The sequence below is a fragment of the Macaca thibetana genome, chromosome 19 (assembly GCF_024542745.1).
Source record: "Macaca thibetana thibetana isolate TM-01 chromosome 19, ASM2454274v1, whole genome shotgun sequence".
Classification (NCBI taxonomy): domain Eukaryota; kingdom Metazoa; phylum Chordata; class Mammalia; order Primates; family Cercopithecidae; genus Macaca; species Macaca thibetana.
This window is the reverse complement of record NC_065596.1, coordinates 12,984,302-13,006,519: the sequence shown is the minus strand read 5'-3', so window position 1 is coordinate 13,006,519 and position 22,218 is coordinate 12,984,302. Positions and strand designations below refer to the sequence as shown.

Here is a 22,218-nt window from a genome sequence, read left to right as displayed (position 1 = left end):
CCCCCGGGTGGACAGCGACCCTCCTCCGCCGCGTCCCCTCGTGGGTTTCCCCCAATAATTCGTCCCGCCTCCCAGCTGAGCCTGAAACCAATCGGATCGTAGATCTGCACCTTTCTATCCCGCCCTCTTGGGTATTGACTAATCGTAGAATCCCCCCCTGGGATCCCGCCCCCTCCACGGGCTTTTATCCAATTACACCGCGGCTACTAAGCGCTGCTGAAGCGTGAAGGCGCCAATGAGGCCTTCAGCTACTCTGGCAGGGGCGGAACTAAAATGCCGGCCACACCCCTCTCTGTGACTCCTTCAGCCTCTGAGCGTTTTAACGCGATGGTGTCCCCGCGGGATCAAAATTCAGCGTCACGGCTGAGGACTGGCTTCGTGGTCCCTGATGGGAGAGCATGAACAGGTGGTATGTGGTAGGTGGGGTTCTGGAGCCTGGCGGGTGCAGAATTCACAACCCAGGGGGCGGAACCAGGATGATGACCCCGCCCCCTTCCCTAAATAATTCTCCCAGGAGGGACGCGGAAGCAACAACCGGATGGGACGGGGAGAGAGGAGGCACGACTGGGGACCTAAACTGGCTCCCAAATGCCTCTCCTTTTCCCCTCCAAGCCTCCCAGGCTTCCTATGGTCCCTAAGTCCCAGGTTCTCAGCGTGACATTCCAGAGCAAACACAGCTTCCCATTACTCTATACCAGGCACTGGCATGGATTAATTTATTTAATCACAACATCCCAGTAAGGTGAATGTTATGACATCTCGTTTTTATAGTTGGGGACACTGAGGCAGGGAGAGGTTCAGTAACGAGACCAGTATTACGCAGCTGGAAGGGACAGAGCTAGGATCTGAACCTAGGCCATCTAGCCAGAGAGTTTCCCTGCTTAACCGCCATACTCTGCTGCGCCTGGAAGTGAGGACCTTCCTGAGGCAGTGACTCGCGGAGGGGCAGCTTAGGACATTTCAGGCAGAAGAAAAACGTGTACATCACAGGCTGTGTGTCAAGATACAGTGAATGCTTAGGGGATGCCCGGCACTCAATTAGGTGCTCAGAAAATAGGAGCCTAAAAAAGGATTAAGGAAGATTTTACCGAAGATATGCTGAATAGTGTTTGTTTGTTTGTTTGTGTTTGAGACAGAGTTTCGCTCTTGTTGCCCAGGTTGGAGCACAATGGCATGATCTAGGCTCACTGCAACCTCCGCCTTCGAGGTTCAAGCGACTCTCCTGCCTCAGCCTCCCAAGTAGCTGAGATTACAGGCATGCGCCACCACACCTGGCTAATTTTGTATTTTTAGTAGAGACGAGGTTTCTCCATGTTGGTCAGGCTGGTCTCGAACTCCTGACCTCAGGTGATCCACCTGCCTTGGCCTCCCAAAGTGCTAGGATTACAGGTGTGAGCCACCACGCCCAGCCTGAGTAGAGTTTTGAAGAGCGTGTAGGAGTCTTCCAGGTCGACTGAATCAGGCAGAGGGCCTGGCAAGGGCGACAGAAGAGAAAGGTCTAGAGGATTTGGGGGAAGAGACTGAGTGTGACTCAGGGCAAGGTGCCTTTCACCTAGAAATTCCTCCAGGCAGACCTGCCCCAGATATCTCCATCTGTGCCATATCTGGCTATACTAGAGGGGGAGGGGAGTTGGAAGTGAGACCCAGAGCTCAGCTGTTTCCTGTTCCCAGCCTCTTCTAGCGCAGGCCTGGGCCCCAGTTCAGCTAACATCTATTGAACAGATATGCCCTGCCTCTCCTGCTCACACTCTATGGCTGGCATTCACCTGTGGGGCCAGGTCCAAGTTCCTGGCTTGGCCATCAATACCTTACTGGAGCTGCTCTGCTAACCTCCTGCTGCTTCCTCTTGGACCTCGATTCAGCCGTCATGAATTTACCAGCATAGAGCATGTGGTTCCACACCTCCAAGCTTTTGCACATACTGTTGCCTGCCAGGAAAGCCCTTCCTTTAAGCCAATGTCAAGGTCCCTTTTTTCTTTGAACTCTTCTGAGGCCTGATTTTTTTCTTTGGGGCCTTCTTGGTCCTTCTCACTGCCCAGCCCAAACTTTGGGGCTGGGATAATCTTTTTTTGTTGTTTTTTATTTCTGGAGACCAAGTCTCACTGTGTTGCCCAGGCTGGAGTGCAGTGGTGCAATCTCGGCTCACTGCAACCTCCACCCTCCCGGGTTCAAGCGATTCTCCTGCCTCAGCCTCCTGAGTAGCTGGGATTACAGGCGCCCATTGCCACGCCCAGCTAGTTTTTGTATTTTTAGTAGAAATGTGGTTTCACCATGTTGGCCACGCTGGTCTTGAACTCCTGACCTCAAGTGGTCCTCCCTCCTTGGCCTCCCAAAGTGCTGGGATTACAGGTGTGAGCCATCACTGCTGGCTGCGCCTAGCCTTGGGATCATCTTTCATCCAGCTTTGGCTCCTACCATAACTGAGAAGCCTTGAGTTTAGGGCTGAGGCCTCTCTGGCATGTCAGGGAGGGTCTGGGGGCACTGGGGACATGGGGACTTATCTCAAAGCAGCCCCTGCTTCCCTACTCACAGCGACCCTCTTTTGGCCGGCCTACCCCGGGACCCTGACTACTCTGCGTCCTGCCTCTACTCACCTCCCTCATCCTCCAGCGTGTGTTTGCCTGCTAACGTGAAGTGTGACAAGTACTGGGGTTCGTTGGGGGGCTGCCATAGGGCTGGGGACACTGGGAGGGGCTGGGAATGTGAGGAGTGCCCTGCATTGTCCCTCAAGGAAGCCCTCACCCCTAGGCTTCTCCTCGGACAAGGCTCTGGAGCGTACAGCTCATTGGTCCAGAACCCCAGAGCCAGAGACCTTGGGACGTCCTGCTTCTGGGGACACAGTGAAGAGTGCAGACTGCAGGCCAGGGTGGGGCTCGGGGCCTCCGCCACATGAGGCTACCCCCTCCCCCAATCCAGACCTGCAGAAGGAGTGCTGTAATGACCAGGACGTTTTGAAGAGGCATCACAACGTAGCTAAGGTCACCCCCACCCGGGAAACCCCTTCAATGCCAAAAACCACCGCAATCTACTGCTGTGGGGCTTAGGGAAGGGGCTGTAGGGCAGAGGGACTCCCATGAACACATCCACTGTGTTTCTTCAGCACCTAGAACAGCGCCTGGCACTCAGCAGGCCCTCACTAAGCAAGTCTTGAATGGAGGAAGAAATGGATGGAAAGAAAGAGTGTGGTTGTGTGTCTTCCATGGGGATTTGACTGTGATTGTCTCTCAGCCACATAAGTGCACTTCTGAGCAAGTGTAGTATGTGTAGCCCAAGGGGGAGGTGCATGAATATGCCCGGAGTGGAGCTTTGCCTGTACTTGTGGTTTGGGACACCCAGAACCGAGGAGATCCAACTTTTGTCCAGCCCTCCAAACTGGGTTGAGGTTAGCAAGCAGGCAGCTCAGGTACAAATTTCTCCTCCCATCTCATCTCTCTTCCCTAGAAGCCCTTGGAGACCAGCTCCTCCAAAGTCAAAGGTGAGAAATCTCCTTTCCAACGAAACTGTGTGGGGAAGACCTGCTGGTTTCCACCTCTACCCTCTGCCCCAGCATCAGCTGACCCCCTGCCATGGTCACCCATTCACTCCTGCCCAAGACTGAGTGGGACCCTGTTCCATATCTTACCCCCGTCCCTACTGCTACTCTGAGCCTCTGCTGACCTCTGCCCTGCCCTTGCCCCAGACCCCACCCCTTACAGCCCTGGCTCACCCTGTCCTCTGCCCACAGCCAAGACCATTGTGATGATTCCCGACTCCCAGAAGCTCCTGCGATGTGAACTTGAGTCACTCAAGAGCCAGCTACAGGCCCAGACCAAGGTGAACCGCCTTGGCCCTGCCCCCAGCAACCTCTCTTTCTCCTTGCCCTGCCCTCCTTCCTCCCACCCCAAGGCTGACCTCTTTCCCCCAGGCTTTCGAGTTCCTGAACCACTCAGTGACCATGTTGGAGAAGGAGAGCTGCTTGCAGCAAATCAAGATTCAGCAGCTTGAAGGTGAGGACTGGCCAGAAATCAAGGTCAGGCTAGGCCAGGCATGGTGGCTCACACCTGTAATCCCAGCATTTGGGGAGGCCAAAGAGGGTGAATCACTTGAGGTCAGGAGTTTGAGACCAGCCTGGGCAACATGGTGAAACCCCATATCTACTTAAAAAAAAAAAAAAAAAGAGGCCCAGTGCGGTGGCTCAAGCCTGCAATCCCAGCACTTTGGGAGGCCGAGACGGGCAGATCACGAGGTCAGGAGATGGAGACCATCCTGGCTAACACGGTAAAACCCCGTCTCTACTAAAAAATACAAAAAAACTAGCCGGGCGAGGTGGCGGGCGCCTGTAGTCTCAGCTACTCGGGGGGCCGAGGCAGGAGAATGGCATGAACCCGGGAGGCGGAGCTTGCAGTGAGCTGAGATTCGGCCACTGCACTCCAGCCTGGGCGACAAAGCGAGACTCTGTCTCAAAAAAAAAAAAAAAAGAAAGAAAGGGAAAAAAAAGGCCGGGTGCGGTCACTCACTGCTGTAATCCCAGCACTTTGGGAAGCCAAGACAGAAGGATCACCTGAGGTCAGGAGTTCGAGACCAGACTGACCAATATGGTGAAACCCCATCTCTACTAAAAATACAAAAATTAGCCAGGCATGGTGGTGTGCATCTGTAGTCCCAGCCGCTCAGGAGGCTGAGAAAGGAGAATTGCTTTCTGCGAGGCGGAGGTTGCAGTACGCCGAGATGACATCACACCACTGCACTCCAGCCTGGGAGACAAAGCAAGACTCCGTCTCAAAAAAAAAAAAAAAAAAAAAAAGTCAGGCTGGAAGCTGGTCCTGTTGGGATCAGCTGGGCCAGGCCAGGGTGAGAGAAATTGGGAGAGTCTGGGTTCTGGGTCAAGATTAGGACAAGCTGGGTTCTGGGTGGGATCAGGGCTCAGTCAAGGTCCCACACTCTCTGCAGAGGTGCTGAGCCCCACAGGCCGCCAGGGAGAGAAGGAGAGGCACAAGAGGGGCATGGAGCAGGGCCAGCAGGAGCTGTATGGGGCCCTGGCCCAAGGCCTGCAGGGGCTGGAGAAGACCCTGCGTGACACTGAGGAGGTGCAGCGGGCCCGCACCACTCGCTGCCTGCAGCTGCTGGCCCAGGAAATCCGGGACAGGTGGGGGATGGCGGGAGGGCAGCCTGGAGTCCATGGGAGGGAAGGGAGACCCAGAACTGGGGAATGGAGGCTGGATGGGGGAAATGGCAGACGCCTGGGGGAGGGGGACTGAGGGATGGTGGAAAGCCTGAGGAACAAGAAGAGGGGATGAGGCCGGGTGTGGTGGTTCATGCCTGTAATCCCAGCACTTTGGGAAGCTAAGATGGGCGGATCACTTGAGGTCAGGAGTTCGAGACCAGCCTGGCCAACATGGTGAAACCCCATCTCTACTAAAAATACAAAAATTAGTCGGGCATGGTGGCGGGTGCCTGTAATTCCAGATACTTGGGAAGCTGAAGCAGGAGAATCGCTGGAACCCAGGAGGCAGAGGTTGCAGTGAGCCGAGATCACACCACTGCACTCCAGCCTGGGCGCCTGGGCAGCAGAGTGAGACTCTGTCTCAAAAAAAAAAAAAAAAAAAAAAAAAAAAAAAGAGGAGAGGAGGAGAGGCTCAGGGGAGACAGGTGGCTTGTGGGGGCGGGGGAGTGGGAAACTGAGAGGCCAGAAGGCAGGGAAGACAGAAAGCTGGAGGTGGGATGGAAAAGGAGGCCAGGGGATCAGAAGGGGGGATGGCAGGAAAGACTGAGAGGACAGGAGGCTGGTGGTGTAGAAAGTTGGGGACAGGAGGTGGGGAGGTGGAGGCCAGGTGATAGGAGGCTGAGTGGGGTGGGAGAGGCTGAGAGAATGGGAGGCTGGGGATCAGAAGGAGAGGATGGGGATGAGGGTAGGGGGATTGTAGAAGGGGAGGGAAAAAGGGCAGGGATGTGGGGGGGGACAGAGCTTGGGAGGATGGGTGGAGGGAGGGACATCAGGGGCCAGGCAGGGAGTACAAGTCTAGGCTGCACTGTCCCCTCAGCAAGAAGTTCCTGTGGGAGGAACTGGAACTGGTGCGGGAGGAGGTGACCTTCATCTATCAGAAGCTCCGTGAGTGCCTGGAGCCCACATCCGGTGGCGGGTGGGGGGTGGGGTTCCTTCTTCAGCCCCCCGTCCCCCTGAGCCCCCTCCCTCCACAGAGGCGCAGGAGGATGAGATCTCAGAGAACCTGGTGAACATTCAGAAAATGCAGAAAACGCAGGTGAAATGCCGCAAAGTGAGTGCAGGAGATGGGGACCCTGGGGAAGAGTGGGAGACAGAGGGATGGGGATTTCAGCCAGCTTCCACCATGAGATTGGAGCCTGGATTCAAATCTCAGCTCTGCCACTCACTGCTGCGTGACTGTGGGCAAGACACTTGACCTCTCTGAGCCTCAGTTTCTTCATCTGTATAATGGGTGTAATAATAATTCATCTTGGCTGGGTGCGGTGGCTCATGCCTGTAATCCCAGCACTTTGGGAGACTGAAGTGGGTGGATCACCCGAGGTCAGAAGTTCGAGACCAGCCTGGCCAACATGATGAAACCCCGTCTCTAATAATACAAAAATTACCCGGGTATGGTGGCGTGTGCCTGTAATCCCAGCTACTCAGGAGACAGAGGATGGAGAATCGCTTGAACCCAGGAGGCGGAGGTTACAGTGAGCCAAAATCATGCCATTGCACTCTACCCTGGGCAAAAAGAGCGAAACTCCATCTTAAAAAATAAAGAAAAAGAAAAAGAAAATTCATCTTGTTGGGTGCTGTGGCTCATGCCTGTTATCTCAGCACTTTGGGAGGCTGAGGTGGGTGGACTGCTTGAGCCCAGAAGTTCAAGACCAGCCTAGGCAACATGATAAAACCCTGTCTCTACAAAAAAACAAAACAAAAAAAAACAAACAAAAAAAAATGAAACAAGAGGGTGTGGTGGCACATGCCTGTAGACCTAGCTACTCAGAAGGCTGAGGTAGGGGGATCGCTTGAGCCTTGGAGGTTCAGGGTGCATTGGGCCCTGATAGTACTGCACTCTAGCCTGGGCAACAGAGTGAGACCCTGTCTCAAAAAAAGACAAAAAACAAAAACAAAACAAAAAAACCCCACTCATCCCTACCTGATCAGGTGTCTGTATTAGCTGAGTATTATGCACTTGAATGCAGCCTGGCATATACTAAGTGCTATATAGTGGTCACTTTTTACTATTGTCATCATTATTTATTTTGTTTTGTTTTTTGAGACGGAGTTTCGTGCTTGTCACCCAGGCTGGAGTACAATGGTGCGATCTCAACTCACTGCAACCTTCACCTCCCGGGTTCGAGCAATTCTCCTGCCTCAGCCTCCTGAGTAGCTGGGATTACAGGCGCCCACCACCATACCCAGCAAACTTTTTGTATTTTTAGTAGAGATGGGGTTTCACCATGTTAGCCAGGATGGTCTCAATCTCCTGACCTCGTGATCCGCCTGCCTCAGCCTCCCAAAGTGCTGGGATTACAGGCATGAGCCACCGCGCCCGGCGCTATTGTCATTATTATTATGATTGCCGTTCTCTCATCCGTCCCCACCCCAGATCCTGACCAAGATGAAGCAGCAGGGTCATGAGACAACTGCCTGGCCGGAGACTGAAGAGACACCGCAGGGAGCCAGTGGCTGCTGGAAGGATGACCTCCAGAAGGAACTGAGTGATATATGGTGATGCTCAGCCTTCAGTCTGACCCCCAGCCCTCATCTGAACCTCTTCCCCCAGCGGGATCTGGCAGTGACCACCAGAATCTGGAGCCCACCTGAGTCCAGACCTCCCTCACCCCCTAGGACTCACCCCCACCACGGCCCCCAACCTTAGCCCTACTGCTGTCCACACCCTGAGCAGTCTGGAGTCTCCCAGGGCCCCCAGCTCCTCATCTTCCTGCAGGTCTGCTGTGCACGTGCTGCAGAACTCCATAGACGGCCTCACCATGTGCTCGGGGGCCCGTCCCAAGGCCTCAAGCCTCAGGGGTGAGGGAGACTGAGAATTGCTTAAGGGTGGGAGGTCATTGTGTAGCTTCACTCAGGGGGACTATGTTCAGAGAGCCTATTTGGGAGTCACATCTGTTGGGTGTTATTCTATGGTCACATTAAGTAGTGTTCTGAGGTCACATTAAGGAGTCACTGGAGGTTTCATCCAGGAGTCATTCATGGTCACATTCAGTCACTTGGATCTTATAGGAGTCCACGGGGACTCCATGCAGTAGCTCATGCCTGTAATCCTAATATTTTGGGAGACCAAGGTGGGAGGATTACTTGAGTCTAGGAGTTTGAAGCCAGCCTGGGCAACACAGTGAGACCCCATCTCTTCAAAAAATGTAAAAACTAGCTGGGTGATGGTGTACCTGAAGCTGAGCATGCCTGTAGTCTCAGCTACTCAGGAGACTGAGAAAGAAGGACCGCTTGAGCCTGGGAGGTCGAGGCTGCAGTGAGCCGTAATCGCGCCACTGCACTGCAGCCTGGGCAACAGAGCGAGACCCCATCTCAGAAAAAAGTGTCAGTCAGGTAAAATTCAAGGGTCATTGAAGTCATAATTTGGTGTCACATTAGATCACATTCAAGGGACTTGGGGGTCATGGTTTAAGTATCAGTGAGGTATACTATGAAGGGACACAGGGCCTATGTTTGGGGGTTACTCAAGGGTCACATTCAGGGTACCTATCCCTCCTGCAGGCCATAAGGGGCACCGGTGCCTGAGCCCTCCACTCGCCTCCTGGGACTCTGACTCCGACTCTGACCAGGACCTCTCCCAGCCACCTTTCAGCAAGAGCTGCCGCTCCTTCCCACCCGGTGCAGATCCTCCCCAGTCCCCCCCTCCACCCATTTCCCTCCTCACCTGCCCTTGACTCCCACAGTTTAGACCCTTGGAACAGGCCCAGATCCCGATCTGGGCATGAGATCCCTGACTGGCAGCCCCGGAGTCCCCTGGACCTGGCCAGGCCCTGACCCGCCCTCTCTCTCCACAGCTTGAGCAGCCGGGACTGCTCTCCCTGAAGACCCCTCCAGAGAGAAAATAAACTAGCCGAAACCCTCCTCTAGCCCGGACTGTCAGTCCTGCTGCTTCCTGTGCCTAGGAATCCCCCTGCCCTCCCAGTTTACTCCTCATTGGTGGGGGGGAGGGGTGTAAAGACCCCAGGGGCCATTCGGGATGTGTGGGCTTGGAATCAGGGGACATTTGAAGCCAGATTTAATATATGATAAGGCAAGGAGTCATTCTGTCCAGATATGAGAGGCCAGACAGACTTCCACACTGGCCACAGAGCCTTCCTTTCTGGGGGGCCCTGGCGAATGGGGAAACTGAGGCCCAGAGAGGGAGGGGCGCAGCCCAGGGACATGCTCTGAAGCCCTGCCCTCCTATTACCCTCGGAGCCCCGCCCACCCCAGGGTCCTCCCTCTCTACTGCCATTCTTGGTTCCTTCCCCTAATCGATGCTAACACGCCCCGCCCCCAAGATCACGGAGGCCCCGCCCCACCCCGCTAATGAGGCCCCGCCCTACGGAGGCTATGTAAGTGAGACGCCCGGAGGCCCCGCCCCTCCCTCCACCTCGGAGTCTGCGCGGCGCGGCCCGGCCCGGCCGACCGCGTCTCGGTCTCCGTGTCTGCCAGCCTGGCCGGCAGTCCGTCCGTCCATCCCGCCGCGCCGGGGCAGTCTAGGAGGAGCGGGGGCTCAGGCGGCGGTGGCCTCGACGCGGTGAGAGGAGGGGCTAGGGGCGCCCCTCATCCCCTCTCGTGGGCTTCCCACCCTCGGTGTCGGTCCCCGGTTCCTGAGGGTCGGGTCCCTCCGGGTCCAGCGTGGGGAGGGGTGGGGGAGGGGAGGCAGCGAGCTGGGGGAGGGGACGGGGCTGGGGGAGGGGACCCCGGGCCGAGGAGCACAGCACTGGTGGTGAGGGTGGCTGTGGGTAACTGTGATTGTGTATGGTTGTCATTGTGTGTCTGTGTGTGGTTGTGTAACTGCCATCGTGTGGCTGTATGACTGGGATTGTGTGGCTTCAGGAGGTCCGCGGGTGTCTGTCACTGTCATTGTGCGGCTGTCGTTGTGGGTGTCACTCTGATGGTTTGTGTGTGTGTGTCTGGCTGTGCTGTGGCTGCCATTGGCCCCCCGTGTGGCTGCTGTCTCTATGTGTGACTGTCTTGGTGTTCGTGTGGCTGTGTGCATAGGACTGTCATTGTGTGGCTGCTGTTGTGTGTTCATTCTGATGGTGTGTATGTGTGTGTCGCTGTGGTCGTGCGCCTTGTGCCTTTCTTGTGTGGCGTTGTGAGTCTGTGTCATGGTCCATGGATGTGGCCATGTGGTTGTGGATGGCACCGTGTCTCTCCCCTGTGACTGTCGGTGTGAATAAGAGACTGTTTGTGTGTGGCTGTTGCTGAGTGCCTTGTAATTGGGGGTGTGACGCTGTGATGGGTTCTGTGACCCCCATTGTGTGCGGTGACTGTTTCTTTTCTGTGACTCTTAAGTGTGTTGCAGGCCTGACTGTGGGTCACTGACTCTACAGTTAGGCGTGGGGGCTTGTGTGGGACTGTGATGTGTGTAGGGTCTCCTATATGTCCCTCTCTGTTTGGCCCTGGGTGGGAGTGGTATCTGGGTGTCTCTGACAGGCTGTGAGCCCACTGTGCGTGAGTATTCACTGACATGTATTGTGTGTGTTGGACACCTGTCTGAACAAGGGGGCCCCTCTTGTTCACTGCAAAGTGGCGCCCAGCACAGTGCCTGGAAGTGGGCAGGTGCTGGGTCTTCACTGTGGGATGGGTGAACGCTATGCCATGGTTTTGTATGTGTGTGTCAGGGGGGTGCCAGGATGGAGGCTGCAGCTGGGTTGTGCTTCCTAGGGGTGACAGCATGGGTGACCATGGGTATCTAGGACCTCTGGCGACCATCACCCCATATCACACTGCAGAATGAGCGTCGTGGGTGGGGTGCTGGACCCAGAGTGCCTACCCTTGCCTGCCTGGGCCTCAGTTTCCACATCTGCACAATGGGGGTGACCATCCCTGCCCTGCTGGCTGCCTGGAGCGGCTGTGAGTCTTCGGGCGTGGATGCAGCCTGGGGGAAGCCATAGGGCGCTTTCACAGGTGAGATGGGGCTGGGAGAATGGGTGTAAGCAGGTGTGACTGTGTTGAGCCCTGAAGCGCTGGGGACTGGGGGTAGCCTTGGGGGAGGGAAGAGGAGAACTGGGAGGCAGACCGGCTGGGAAGAGGGGGAAGGAGGGAGAGGCAGCTGGCAGAGAAGGAGGGCTTGGCTATCAGCCCAACCAGACACGAACACCACAGCCCATGGGGACAGAGAGAGGGGCCCCTGTGGAGGCCATGGAGGAAGAGACTCAGGAGAAGGGTCTGGTAGGGATGGGGAGCCCCTCGGGAAAGAGGATGGGGTCCCCTAAAAACTAGTGGGGACCCTTCTAAGTGCCATGGGGGAGGGGTTCCCATGAGGCTGGGGAGTCTCTTCTAAAGGCCCACCTCCTAAAAGGCATTGGGTCAGAGCCTCCCATGTAGGCTATAGAGCAAGGGGACCCCTGTAGAATATCAGGGAGTGGTATCAGGGGAGGCAGGTGTCCCCAGTAGGGTCAGGACCAACAGGGCGGGACCTGGATTGCAGAGGCGAGGCCAGAAGGCTCAAGGGGCAGAGTCAGGGCTTGCCCGGGTCTTCAGGGCCAGGGGTGTGGCCAAAGGACTCAGGGATGAAGCCAGGGTCCCGGTGACCTGAGACTTCCCCTAGGCACACCCCTGGGACTCCCACTCCCTCCCCACCTCTGCAGGCCTGGCCTTCACCATGGCGGGAGGGAGACCGCATCTGAAGAGGAGTTTCTCCATCATCCCCTGCTTTGTCTTCGTGGAGGTGAGGACCCCCGTATCTCTCCCAGAGAGGGCGTGCCTATCTCTGTCTCTGTCCAACCTCAGTCTCCCTATCTGTACCCACTTTTCCATCGCTGGGATCTCCCTTGCTGTCCCCTTTCTCTTGAGAAGTGGTTATGAGCTTGGATTGAGAAGGGCCACTCCCCAGGGTCCAATCCCTCTCTGCCCCATCCACACTGCAGGGTGCTGGACACCACAGGTACCCCTGAGCCTCAGTTTCCTCATTCATAGAATGGGCATCAGCAGAGTGCCAACTCCTAGGGCTGTTCTTTGTTTTTGTTTTGTTTTGTTTTGTTTTGTTTTTGAGATGGAGTTTCGCTCTTGTTGTCCAGGCTGGAGTGCAATGGCGCGATCTCGGCTCACCGCAACCTCCACCTCCCAGGTTCAAGCGATTCTCCTGCCTCAGCCTTCCCAAGTAGCTGGGATTATAGGCATGCGCCACCAAGCCCAGCTAATTTTGTATTTTTAGTAGAGATAGGGTTTCTCCATGTGGGTCAGGCTGGTCTCGAACTCCAGACCTCAGGTGATCCACCCACCTCGGCCTCCCAAAGTGCTGGGATTACAGGCATGAGCCACCGCGCCCGGCCTTTTTTGTTTTGTTTTGTTTTAGATAGGGTCTCACTCTGTCACCCAGGCTGGAGTGCAGTGGCATAATCTCAGCTTACTGCAACCTCCACCTCCTGGGCTCAAGCAGTTCTCCTACCTCAGCCTCCCGAATAGCTGAGACTACAGGCGTGTGCCATCATGCCCAGCTAATTTTTCTTTTTTTTTTTTTTTGAGATGGAGTCTCGCCTGTTGCCCAGGCTGGAGTGCAGTGACGCGATCGCAGCTCACTGCAGCCTCCACCTCCCGGGTTCAAGCGATTCTTCTGCCTCAGCATCCCGAGTAGCTGGAACCACAGGTGCATGCCACCACGCCTGGCTAATTTTTGTAGGTTTTAGTAGAGACAGGGTTTCACCATCTTGGCTAGGCTGATCTTGAACTCCTGACCTCGTGATCCACCCGCCTCAGCCTCCCAAAGTGCTGGGATTACAGGCGTGAGCCACCACGCCCGGCCTATGCCCAGCTAATTTTTGTACTTTTTGGTAGCGATGGGCTTTCAACATGTTGGCCAGGATGGTCTAGAACTCCTGACCTCAAGCAATCCTCCCGCCTCAGCCTCCCAAAGTGCTGGGATTACAGGTGTGAGCCACCACGCCCGGCCTCCTAGGGCTGTTCTAAAGGTAAAGTGTATTAATTCATGGACAAACTTGGTACGACCCCCTGCCCACGGTGAGGGTTAGACCTGTGGTAGCTGCTGGTACCCCTACTCCTCCGATTTCTTTCCTTGTGGGAGAGTCTCTCCACCTCCCACTGTCTGTCTGTCTCTCATCTGAGCCTTGGCCCTAGACTCACTCTCCCCATGCCCATCTCTTCTCTCACTCTCTCTACAACTCCCTTCCCTTTTCCTCTCCCTTCTTTCTTCTCTTGCTCTTTTCCTCCTCTTCTCCCCTGCTTTCCTGGTTTCCCTCTCTCTCTCTCTCTCTTTTTCTTTTCATTCCTTCCTTCTCTCTCTCTCTCTTTCTCTCTTTCTCTCTTTTGAGATGGAGTCTTGCTGTGCTGCCCAGGCTGGAGTGCAGTGGCATGATCTTGGCTCATTGCAACCTCCGCCTCCCAGGTTCAAGTGATTCTCCTGCCCCAGCCTCCTGAGTAGCTGGGATTACAGGTGTCCACCACCATGCCTGGCTAATTGTTGTATTTTTAGTAGAGACAGGGTTTTGTCATGTTGGCCAGGCTGGTCTCAAACTCCTGATCTCAGGTGATCCACCTGCCTCAGCCTCCCAAAGTGCTGGGATTACAAGCATGAACCACTTTTTTCTTTATTTTCTTTTTTTCTTTCTTCCTGTGTTTCGGCCATTCCTTTTCCTTTCTTTCTTTTTTCTGAGACAGGGTCTCCCTCTGTCACCCAGGCTGGAGTGCAGTGGCGCCATCATGGCTCACTGCAGTCTTAACCCCCTGGGCTGAGGCAGTCTTCCTTCCTCAGCCTCCCAAGTAGCTGGGACTATAGTTGTGCAGAGATGAGGTCATGCTATGTTGCCCAGGCTGATCTCAAACTCCTGAGCTCAAGCAATCCTCCTGCCTCGGCCTCCCAAAGTGCTGGAATTACAGGCATGAGCCGCTTGCTGCACACGGCCTCTCTCTGTTTCTATCTCCTTCTCCTTCTGTTTCTCCTAAACCCTGGCTCTTCTCTCACCTCCTTTCCCCATGTCTCTCAGTCTCTCTCCCCCTTGTCTCTGTCTCTCTCCATCTTCTAGTTCCTGTCTCTAACCCATGTCTCTCCATCTCTGTATCTCTGCCTCTGTGGCCTCAGCTGGAGCCCTGACCCTCTCTCTTCTCTCTCCGCCACCTCTCCCTGCCCTGGCTTGGTGGCAGTCGGTGCTGCTGGGCATCGTGATCCTGCTTGCTTACCGCCTGGAGTTCACGGACACCTTCCCTGTGCACACCCAGGGATTCTTCTGCTATGACAGTACCTACGCCAAGCCCTACCCAGGGCCTGAGGCTGCCAGCCGAGTGCCTCCTGCTCTCATCTACGCACTGGTCACTGCCGGGCCCACCCTCACGGTGAGACAGTGAAGACCTCCTAGGAGGCAGGTGGGCCAGGTGAGGGTGGGTGAGGGGATGGGCTGGAAGGCCAGGAAGACTCTACCTTGGTCTTGCCCACAGATCCTGCTGGGGGAGCTGGCGCGTGCCTTTTTCCCCGCACCACCTTCAGCCGTCCCGGTCATCGGGGAGAGCACCATCGTGTCCGGAGCCTGCTGTCGCTTCAGCCCCCCACTGCGGAGGCTGGTCCGCTTCCTGGGTGAGAGATATGGCCCGGGATCAGTCCCATGGTAATGGTCGGGAGGTGGGTATAGAAGGAAAGAGTCTTGGGCCTGACAGTCATCATAATTCCAGGCTGGGCGCAGTGGCTCACGTCTGTAATCTCAGCACTTTGGGAGGCCAAGGTGGGCGATCACCTGAGGTCAGGAGTTCAGGACCAGCCTGACCAACATGGCGTAACCCTGTCTCTACTAAAAACACAAAAAATTAGCTGGGCATGGTGGCGGGTGCCTGTAATCCTTGAACCTGGGAGGCAGAGGTTACAGTGAGCCAAGACTGCACCAGCCTGGGCAACAAGAGCGAAACTCCATCTCAAAAAAAAAAAAAAAAAAAATTCCAGAGAAAAGCTGGGCATGGTGGTGCGTACCTGTAGTCTCAGCTACTTGGGAGGCTGAGGCAGAGACTCAGCTACTTGGGAGTACCAGCTACTTGGGAGACTGAACAAGACCCCACCTCTTTAAAAAAAAAAAAAAAAAAAAAAAGGGAGTTCCAGCAGGGAAGGAAGAGGACCTGGAATTGCCATGGTGGGGATGTTAGGAAGCAACAAGGGACTTAGGCTCAGGCCAGATGTAATGGAGGTTCTAGGGATATGGGTGGGGCCTAACCCAACCATGATGGCAACTGTAGGAAGAGGGTCCCAAAATGCCACAAGGAGAGTCTCAGGCACAAAAGCGAGACACAGGCACAGGACAAACACCCTGGGGCCCCTGGGTAGGGAGATGAGACTCTGGCTGTGCTTTAAATGGGGTCCCAGCCTCAAGTGGTGGCTGTGGGAAAGGGGGAGGGGCAGAGCTTACCTATAATGGTGGTCCCAGGGGCAGACAGTGGGAGACCCAGCTCTAACTTACTAGTGGCCCCAGGAGGAGAGTGATGAACTCAGTCGTAGCCAGTTTAAGGGCAGGCAGGAAGCGCCCCAGGTATGCCATTAGGGTTTTCCCTAGCCCTCCTAGGCATGGGGTGGATCCTGATGTAATGGTGTTGGGTTGGCCGGGAGGTCCAAGCCCAGCTATAATGGGGCTCCAAGGGAGGACCCGCCCCTGACATAGTGGTAATCCTAGAAAGACAGGGGCCAGATAATGAGGGTCTCTGGGGGCAGGAGGCCTCAGAGTGTCTTCATGGTGGTCCTTAAGGAAGGGGGATGTTGGCACAACTACGGGGTCCCAAGTGTGCTTTAATGACAGTCACAGGAAAAGGGAACTAAGAGGCCCAATGGAACCAGTGGGAGCGTCGGGCCTGGCGCATGAACCGCTTCCACTATCCCACCCCTAGGGGTCTACTCCTTCGGCCTCTTCACCACAACCATCTTCGCCAACGCGGGGCAGGTGGTGACCGGCAATCCCACGCCACACTTCCTGTCCGTGTGCCGCCCCAACTACACGGCCCTGGGCTGCCTGCCACCTTCTCCGGATCGGCCAGGTCCCGACCGCTTTGTCACTGACCAGGGTGCCTGCGCTGGCAGCCCCAGCCTCGTGGCCGCCGCGCGCCGCGCCTTCCCCTGCAAGGACGCGGCCCTCTGCGCCTACGCAGTCACCTACACGGCGGTGAGCCTCGGGAGCTTCGGGGTTGGAAATGGGTGTGAGGGCTGGACAGCGCCCAGTGGTCTGGAAGCCGCCAGAGCTGGATCCTCTGCTCTTCCACGCCCCTGGTGCTGTTGGAAGCTCTAGCTCCACGCCGCTGCCTGTTGGAAACTCTAGTTCCTCCTCCCAGATCCTAGCCACGCCCCCAGCCAGAGCCTATCGCTGTCCATTGCCTCCGGCCCTTGCTCTCTGGCCACGCCTCCTGAGCCAGTAATACGAGAGAAGCTATTGGCTCCACCCTATGGGATCAGGACACTATCCCTGATGTGCAAGACTCGGAACCCCTAGAGCCTAGCCAGGCCCCCAGGATGCTACAGGCGCTAGATATTAGCTGGGAGACTGGGTAGATTGGATGGCTTCCTGGAGCCCTTGCCCCTCTCCTTGGGACCTTGTTCTCTCCCGTTGTAGCCCTGGCCACACTCTTTGCTCTTAACTGCTCTGGGATTTCTAACTCTGTCCTCTGCTTTTTCCTGCTCACATACCCTGTTGCTTCAACTCTTTTTTCTGGCATCCGGGTTTATGCTCCCATACTGTCAGTAGTCCCCTGGGGGTCAGGAGCTCCACCTCCTACAGCTCCTGGACCTGCCCCCTTAGCCCTGAGTCCACCCTCTGGTTCTGTGGCCACGCCCTAACCCAGCAAGTGTCTGTCCTCATCTACGACTCTGGACCAGGGACATCTGGGCCCCAGACCTTGTCCTCTGCTCTTGGGAGCTCTGGCCACACCTAGCCCTACAAGTGGTGCCCATGAGACTCCAAGACCTCAATCCCTGACCCCCACCCCCCTTTGCCGTTTTAGTCACGCTCCCTGGAAAAGCCCACTGGGGAGTCCATGACTCCATTCCTGGAACCCCTGGCCACATCCTCCAGCCCCAACGCTCTGGCCATGCATTCTAGCCCAGAAAAGAGCGTCCACTTGGGTTCAGAGACTTGCCTCCACTTGTCCCCTGACCAGTCTGACTCCCCACAGATGTACGTGACTCTCGTGTTCCGCGTGAAGGGCTCCCGCCTGGTCAAACCCTCGCTCTGCCTGGCCCTGCTGTGTCCGGCCTTCCTGGTGGGCGTGGTCCGCGTGGCTGAGTACCGAAACCACTGGTCCGACGTGCTGGCTGGCTTCCTGACAGGGGCGGCCATCGCCACCTTTTTGGTGAGTCCCCTCCTCAACCTTCCCAGCATGGAACCTTCCCATCAGCTCTCTGACCCAACAGGCAGGACCACATGATGGAGAAGGGTGTGGACTGTGTGTGACCTTGGGCCAGTCCCTTAACCTGACCCTTCCTGGATATTCTCATCTCATCTGTGAAATGAGATACCAGGATCAGGGTGAGGCAAGGCCTTGAATGCAAATTTTAAGAGGGTGCCCAAACACTTAGTAATCAAGATTAATCATATTTTAACAAAACATTTTTAAAAATCAAAGTTAATACAAAACTATCATAATGTACAGAAATATAAAAATTCTAAATAAAGACGAATCAAGACTGGGTGCAGTAGCTCACGCCTGTAATCCCAGCACTTTGGGAAGCTGAAGTGGGTGGATCATTGAGGCCAAGAGTTCGAATCCAGCCTGGTCAACATGGTGAAACCCCGTCTCTACTAAAAATACAAAAATTAGCCAGGCTTAGTGGTGCAAGCCTGTAGTCCCAGCTACTCGGGAGGCTGAAGCAGAAGAATTGCTTGAACCCGGGGGATGGAGGTTGCAGTGAGCCGAGATCGCACCACTTCACTCCAGCCTGGGTGAAAGAGTGAAAGTCTGCCTCAAAAAAAAAAAAAAAAAAATAGCTGGCAACGGTGGTGCACACCTGCAGTCCCAGCTACTCGGAAGGCTGAGGCAGAAGAGTCGCTTGAACCCAGGAGGTGGAGTTTGCAGTGAGCTAAGATCACACCACTGCACTCCAGCCTGGGTGACAGAGTTTGACTCTGTCTCAAAAAAAAAAAAATTAAACCCTGCCCCTGTACAACTTGGTCTTACTTGCTTTACCCTAGTCCAGACTCTGTGGGATAAATAATAATTGCACCTACCTCATAGTAAAATGGAGCCAACAGTGCCTGGCACATACTATGCATTAGCTGTTTTTGAAAACCTGAGCTCAGTTTCCTTATCTGAAAAATGGGGATGGTATTTACATAGCTCCTATGTGACTGACCCCAGGCCTCAACACTGTTCTCTCCCTCTGTTCCAGGTCACCTGCGTTGTGCACAACTTTCAGAGCCGGCCACCCTCTGGCCGAAGGCTCTCTCCCTGGGAGGACCTGGGCCAAGCCCCCACCGTGGACAGCCCCCTCGAAAAGTTAAGTGTGGCCCAGGTAAGGGGGGCCGGGGGCTGCTCCCGGCTGGAGAGGGTGGTGGGTGGAGGGGGCCAAGGAGGCAGGAAGGAAGTCAGGCAAGAGGTGGGGGTCTCAGAACCATGGGGAAGTGGAGGGATCACCCATCTCTGTGGACACAGGTCCTGGGGGGACAGCCCCAAAGAATGAAAGGGAGCACCCCCGTCTTCTTCCCAAGGGGACACGGTTAATCATGAGAACTGTGGTTGTCTTTTCCGTGGGATTCTTCACCTGATGAGCTCCTTGTGGCTGTGGCCGGTAGGGCCCAGGGGGCCACTAGCCCCTTCCCTCTGTCTCTTTGTCTCAGGAACCCGAGGTCTGCAGGCCGCATTCGACACCGGCACGGCTCACCCCATCCAGTGAGTGTTGGGGGTGTGGGGACTAAACAGGGGGACTTTCAGGTGGGCAGCTACTGCCCCAGAGGTCTCACCTAGGTTTTTATGCTGCCTCCCAAGTGTTCTGATCCCCTGATATCTGGTTTCTGACCACCAGAGTCGCAGAACTGCGCCCGCCGTGGCCACCTGATCCCCAGCTGCGTGTCCTCCAGGGCCCCAGCCATGTGTTCGTCGCCCCGTGTGCCCCGCCCTCGATTGAGGTCTGAGCCGACGCCCTTGCCCCTGCCCCTACCCCTGCCAGCGCCCACCCCCAGCCAGGGCCCCTCGCCTTCCTCCCCCGGACCTGGGGGGCCAGGCGGGGGTGGTGGACGTGGCCGGAAGCTGCTGCTGCCCACGCCCCTGCTGCGGGACCTGTACACCCTGAGTGGACTCTATCCCTCCCCCTTCCACCGGGACAACTTTAGCCCTTACCTGTTTGCCAGCCGTGACCACCTGCTGTGAGGCCCGACCACCCACCCAGAATCTGCCCAGTCCCCACTTCTTCCCTGCCACGCGTGTGTGTGCGTGTGCCACGTGAGTGCCAAAGTCCCCTGCCCCCCAAGCCAGCCAGACCCAGACATTAGAAGATGGCTGGAAGGACATTTGGGAGACACCTGCCTCTCTGGCCCTCTGAGATATTCAGATGGGCACAAATGGAAGGTGGGCCCTTGCCCCTACTCTTGCCCTTTTAAGGGCCAAAGCTTGACCCCATTGGCCATTGCCTGGCTAATGAGAACCCCTGGTTCTCAGAATTTTAACCAAAAGGAATTGGCTCCAGCCAATGGGAGCCTTCTCTTCACTTCTTAGAATCCTCCTGCAAGAGGGCAACTCCAGCCAGTGTTGAGCGACTAAACAGCCAATAGGAGCCCTTGGTTTCCAGAATTTCTAGAGTGGGTGGGCATGATTCCAGTCAATGGGGGACCGCCCGTGTCTAAGCATGTGCAAAGGAGAGGAGGGAGATGAGGTCATTGTTTGTCATTGAGTCTTCTCTCAGAATCCGCGAGCCCAGCTGTAGGGTGGGGGGCAGGCTCCCCCATGGCAGGGTCCTTGGGGTACCCCTTCTCCTCTTAGCCCCTCCCTGTGTGCGGCCTCTCCACCTCTCACCCACTCCCTCCTAATCCCCTACTTAAGTAGGGCTTGCCCCACTTCAGAGGTTTTGGGGTTCAGGGTGCTGTGTCTCCCCTTGCCTGTGCCCAGGTCATCCCAAACCCTTCTGTTATTTATTAGGGCTGTGGGAAGGGTTTTTTCTTTTTTCTTGGAACCTGCCCCTGTTCTTCACACTGCCCCCCATGCCTCAGCCTCATACAGATGTGCCATCATGGGGGGCATGGGTGGAGCAGAGGGGCTCCCTCACCCCGGGCAGGCAAAGGCAGTGGGTAGAGGAGGCACTGCCCCCCTTTCCTGCCCCCTCCTCATCTTTAATAAAGACCTGGCTTCTCATCTTTAATAAAGACCTGTTTGTAACAGAAGTTTGGCCACCTGCCTTCCTCCCCCGGGTGGTGGGGGGTGCGGAGGACTTTCATCGTGGGTCTATGGATGTCTGTGGAGCTGGGTGTGGGTGTACTGCTGCAGTGTATCTAAGGACGATTGTGGGGAGGCAGTGCGGTTTCATGGGGCTCGAGACTTGGGCTGAAATCCTGGCTCAGCATTCTGGGCTCTGTGGCCTCAGGAAAGTTCATTCACCTCTCTGTGCCCTTGTTTCTTCATCTGTCAAAGGCAAACAGTCGCTCAAGCCACCAAGGCACACAAACCCACATCAGGAGCCGTACATGCCCTGTGTGTCTCAGACCAGGGCACAGAGGGCACAAGGAATGGGGTGAGGATACCTGGGGGTCCTGAGAGGGATGGGGGATGCTGAGGGGCACTAAGAACCTCCCAGCCGAACACCTGGCTGCATGGATGAGCGCAGGGGTGCTGAGTATGAGATTACACCGAGACCCAACCCCTCTGAGAACTCAGCAGATACTGGGGATGTTCAAAGAGTCAGGGAGAGGGAGCCACAGGACCCCTCCTGCAATCGGGGCTCTGAGGGTCTTCAGATAGGGCATTTGGGACCTAGAGTCACCCAGGCACCAGGAAAAGGGAGTCTGTTTCCCTTCTCTCATTAATTAATTCATTCAGCAAACACTGTAAAACCCCTACTGTGTGCCAGATGGTCTTAGTCTGTTCCAGCTGCCATAACAAAATACTGGGGACAGGATGGCTTATTTATTAAATTATTTAAAAATAAATTTCTCTACTACTATTAAATTTCTCTACTAATTATTTAAAAATATGTTTCTTATTTATTATTTATTTTGAGATGGAATCTCGCTCTGTTGCCCAGGCTGGAGTGCAGTGGCGCAACCTCGGCTCACTGCAACCTCCACCTCCCGGGTTCAAGTGATTCTCTTGCCTCACTCAGCCTCCTGAGTAGCTGGGACTACAGGTGCGCACCACCACGCCTGGCTAATTTTTTGTATTTTTAGTAGAGATGGGATTTCACCGTGTTAGCCAGGATGGTCTCGATCTCCTCACCTTGTGATCTGCCTGCCTTGGCCTCCCAAAGTGTTGGGATTACAGGTGTGAGCCACTGTGCCCGGCCTTATTTTTATTTTGTGTGTGTGTTTGTGTTTCTTGTGTTTTGAGATGGAGTTTTGCTCTGTCGCCAGGCTGGAGTACAGTGGTACGATCTCGGCTCACACAACCTCCGCCTCCTGCGTTCAAGCGATTCTCATGCCTCCGCCTCCCTAGTAGCTGGGATTACAGGCGCCTGCCACCACACCTGGCTAATTTTTGTATTTTTGGTAGACAAATACTTTATGGGGTTTGACCATATTGGCCAGGCTGGTCTCGAACTCCTGACCTTGTGATCCGCCCACCTCGGCCTTCCAAAGTGCTGGGATTATAGGCATGAGCCACCGTGCCTGGCCTATTTTTTTTTAGTAGAGACGGGGTTGTGCCATGTTGTCCCAGCTGATCTTGAACTTCTGGGCTCAAGCGGTTCACCCACCTCAACCTCCCAAAGTGCTGGGATTACAGGCATGAGCTACCACCCTGGGCCTAACAGAAGTTTATTTCTCATAGTTCTGGAGGCTGGGAAGTCCAAGATCAAGGCCCCAGCAGATTCGGTGGCCGGTGGGGGCCTGCTTCCTCATAGACTCACTCTAGTCTCACATGGTAGAAGGTGGAGAAGCTCTCTGGGGCCTCTTTTATAAGAGCACTAA

The 22,218-nt window shown here is 55.5% G+C and overlaps 2 protein-coding genes across 15 annotated transcripts; both read left to right on the top strand.

Annotated features, from left to right (window-relative positions):
* The first annotated feature begins 301 nt into the window (after positions 1-301).
* On the top strand, positions 302-9,069 carry CCDC159 (coiled-coil domain containing 159). 11 transcript variants are annotated; one of them, XM_050770546.1, is made up of 13 exons: positions 302-409; positions 2,533-2,651; positions 2,749-2,978; positions 3,442-3,475; positions 3,725-3,813; positions 3,905-3,986; positions 4,930-5,125; positions 6,021-6,088; positions 6,178-6,254; positions 7,578-7,699; positions 7,920-8,002; positions 8,705-8,821; positions 8,998-9,069. In XM_050770546.1, the coding sequence occupies exons 1-13, from the start codon at positions 399-401 to the stop codon at positions 9,000-9,002; spliced, it is 1,233 nt and encodes a 410-aa protein (XP_050626503.1). In that variant the 5' UTR covers positions 302-398; the 3' UTR covers positions 9,003-9,069. The 11 variants fall into 11 exon arrangements, with proteins under 11 accessions (XP_050626503.1, XP_050626501.1, XP_050626505.1 ...); XM_050770544.1 differs by having other exon boundaries at positions 8,705-9,069; XM_050770545.1 differs by having other exon boundaries at positions 325-416; positions 8,705-9,069.
* Positions 9,070-9,540: 471 nt separating this feature from the next.
* On the top strand, positions 9,541-20,481 carry PLPPR2 (phospholipid phosphatase related 2). 4 transcript variants are annotated; one of them, XM_050770521.1, is made up of 10 exons: positions 9,541-9,722; positions 10,927-11,101; positions 11,785-11,864; positions 14,369-14,482; positions 14,585-14,720; positions 16,010-16,281; positions 17,285-17,461; positions 18,498-18,604; positions 18,946-18,997; positions 19,131-20,481. In XM_050770521.1, exons 3-10 carry the CDS (start codon positions 11,799-11,801, stop codon positions 19,161-19,163), a joined length of 957 nt encoding a protein of 318 aa, XP_050626478.1. In that variant the 5' UTR covers positions 9,541-9,722; positions 10,927-11,101; positions 11,785-11,798; the 3' UTR covers positions 19,164-20,481. The 4 variants fall into 4 exon arrangements, with proteins under 4 accessions (XP_050626478.1, XP_050626476.1, XP_050626477.1 ...); XM_050770519.1 differs by having other exon boundaries at positions 18,498-18,620; XM_050770520.1 differs by having other exon boundaries at positions 14,294-14,482.
* Positions 20,482-22,218: the final 1,737 nt, after the last annotated feature.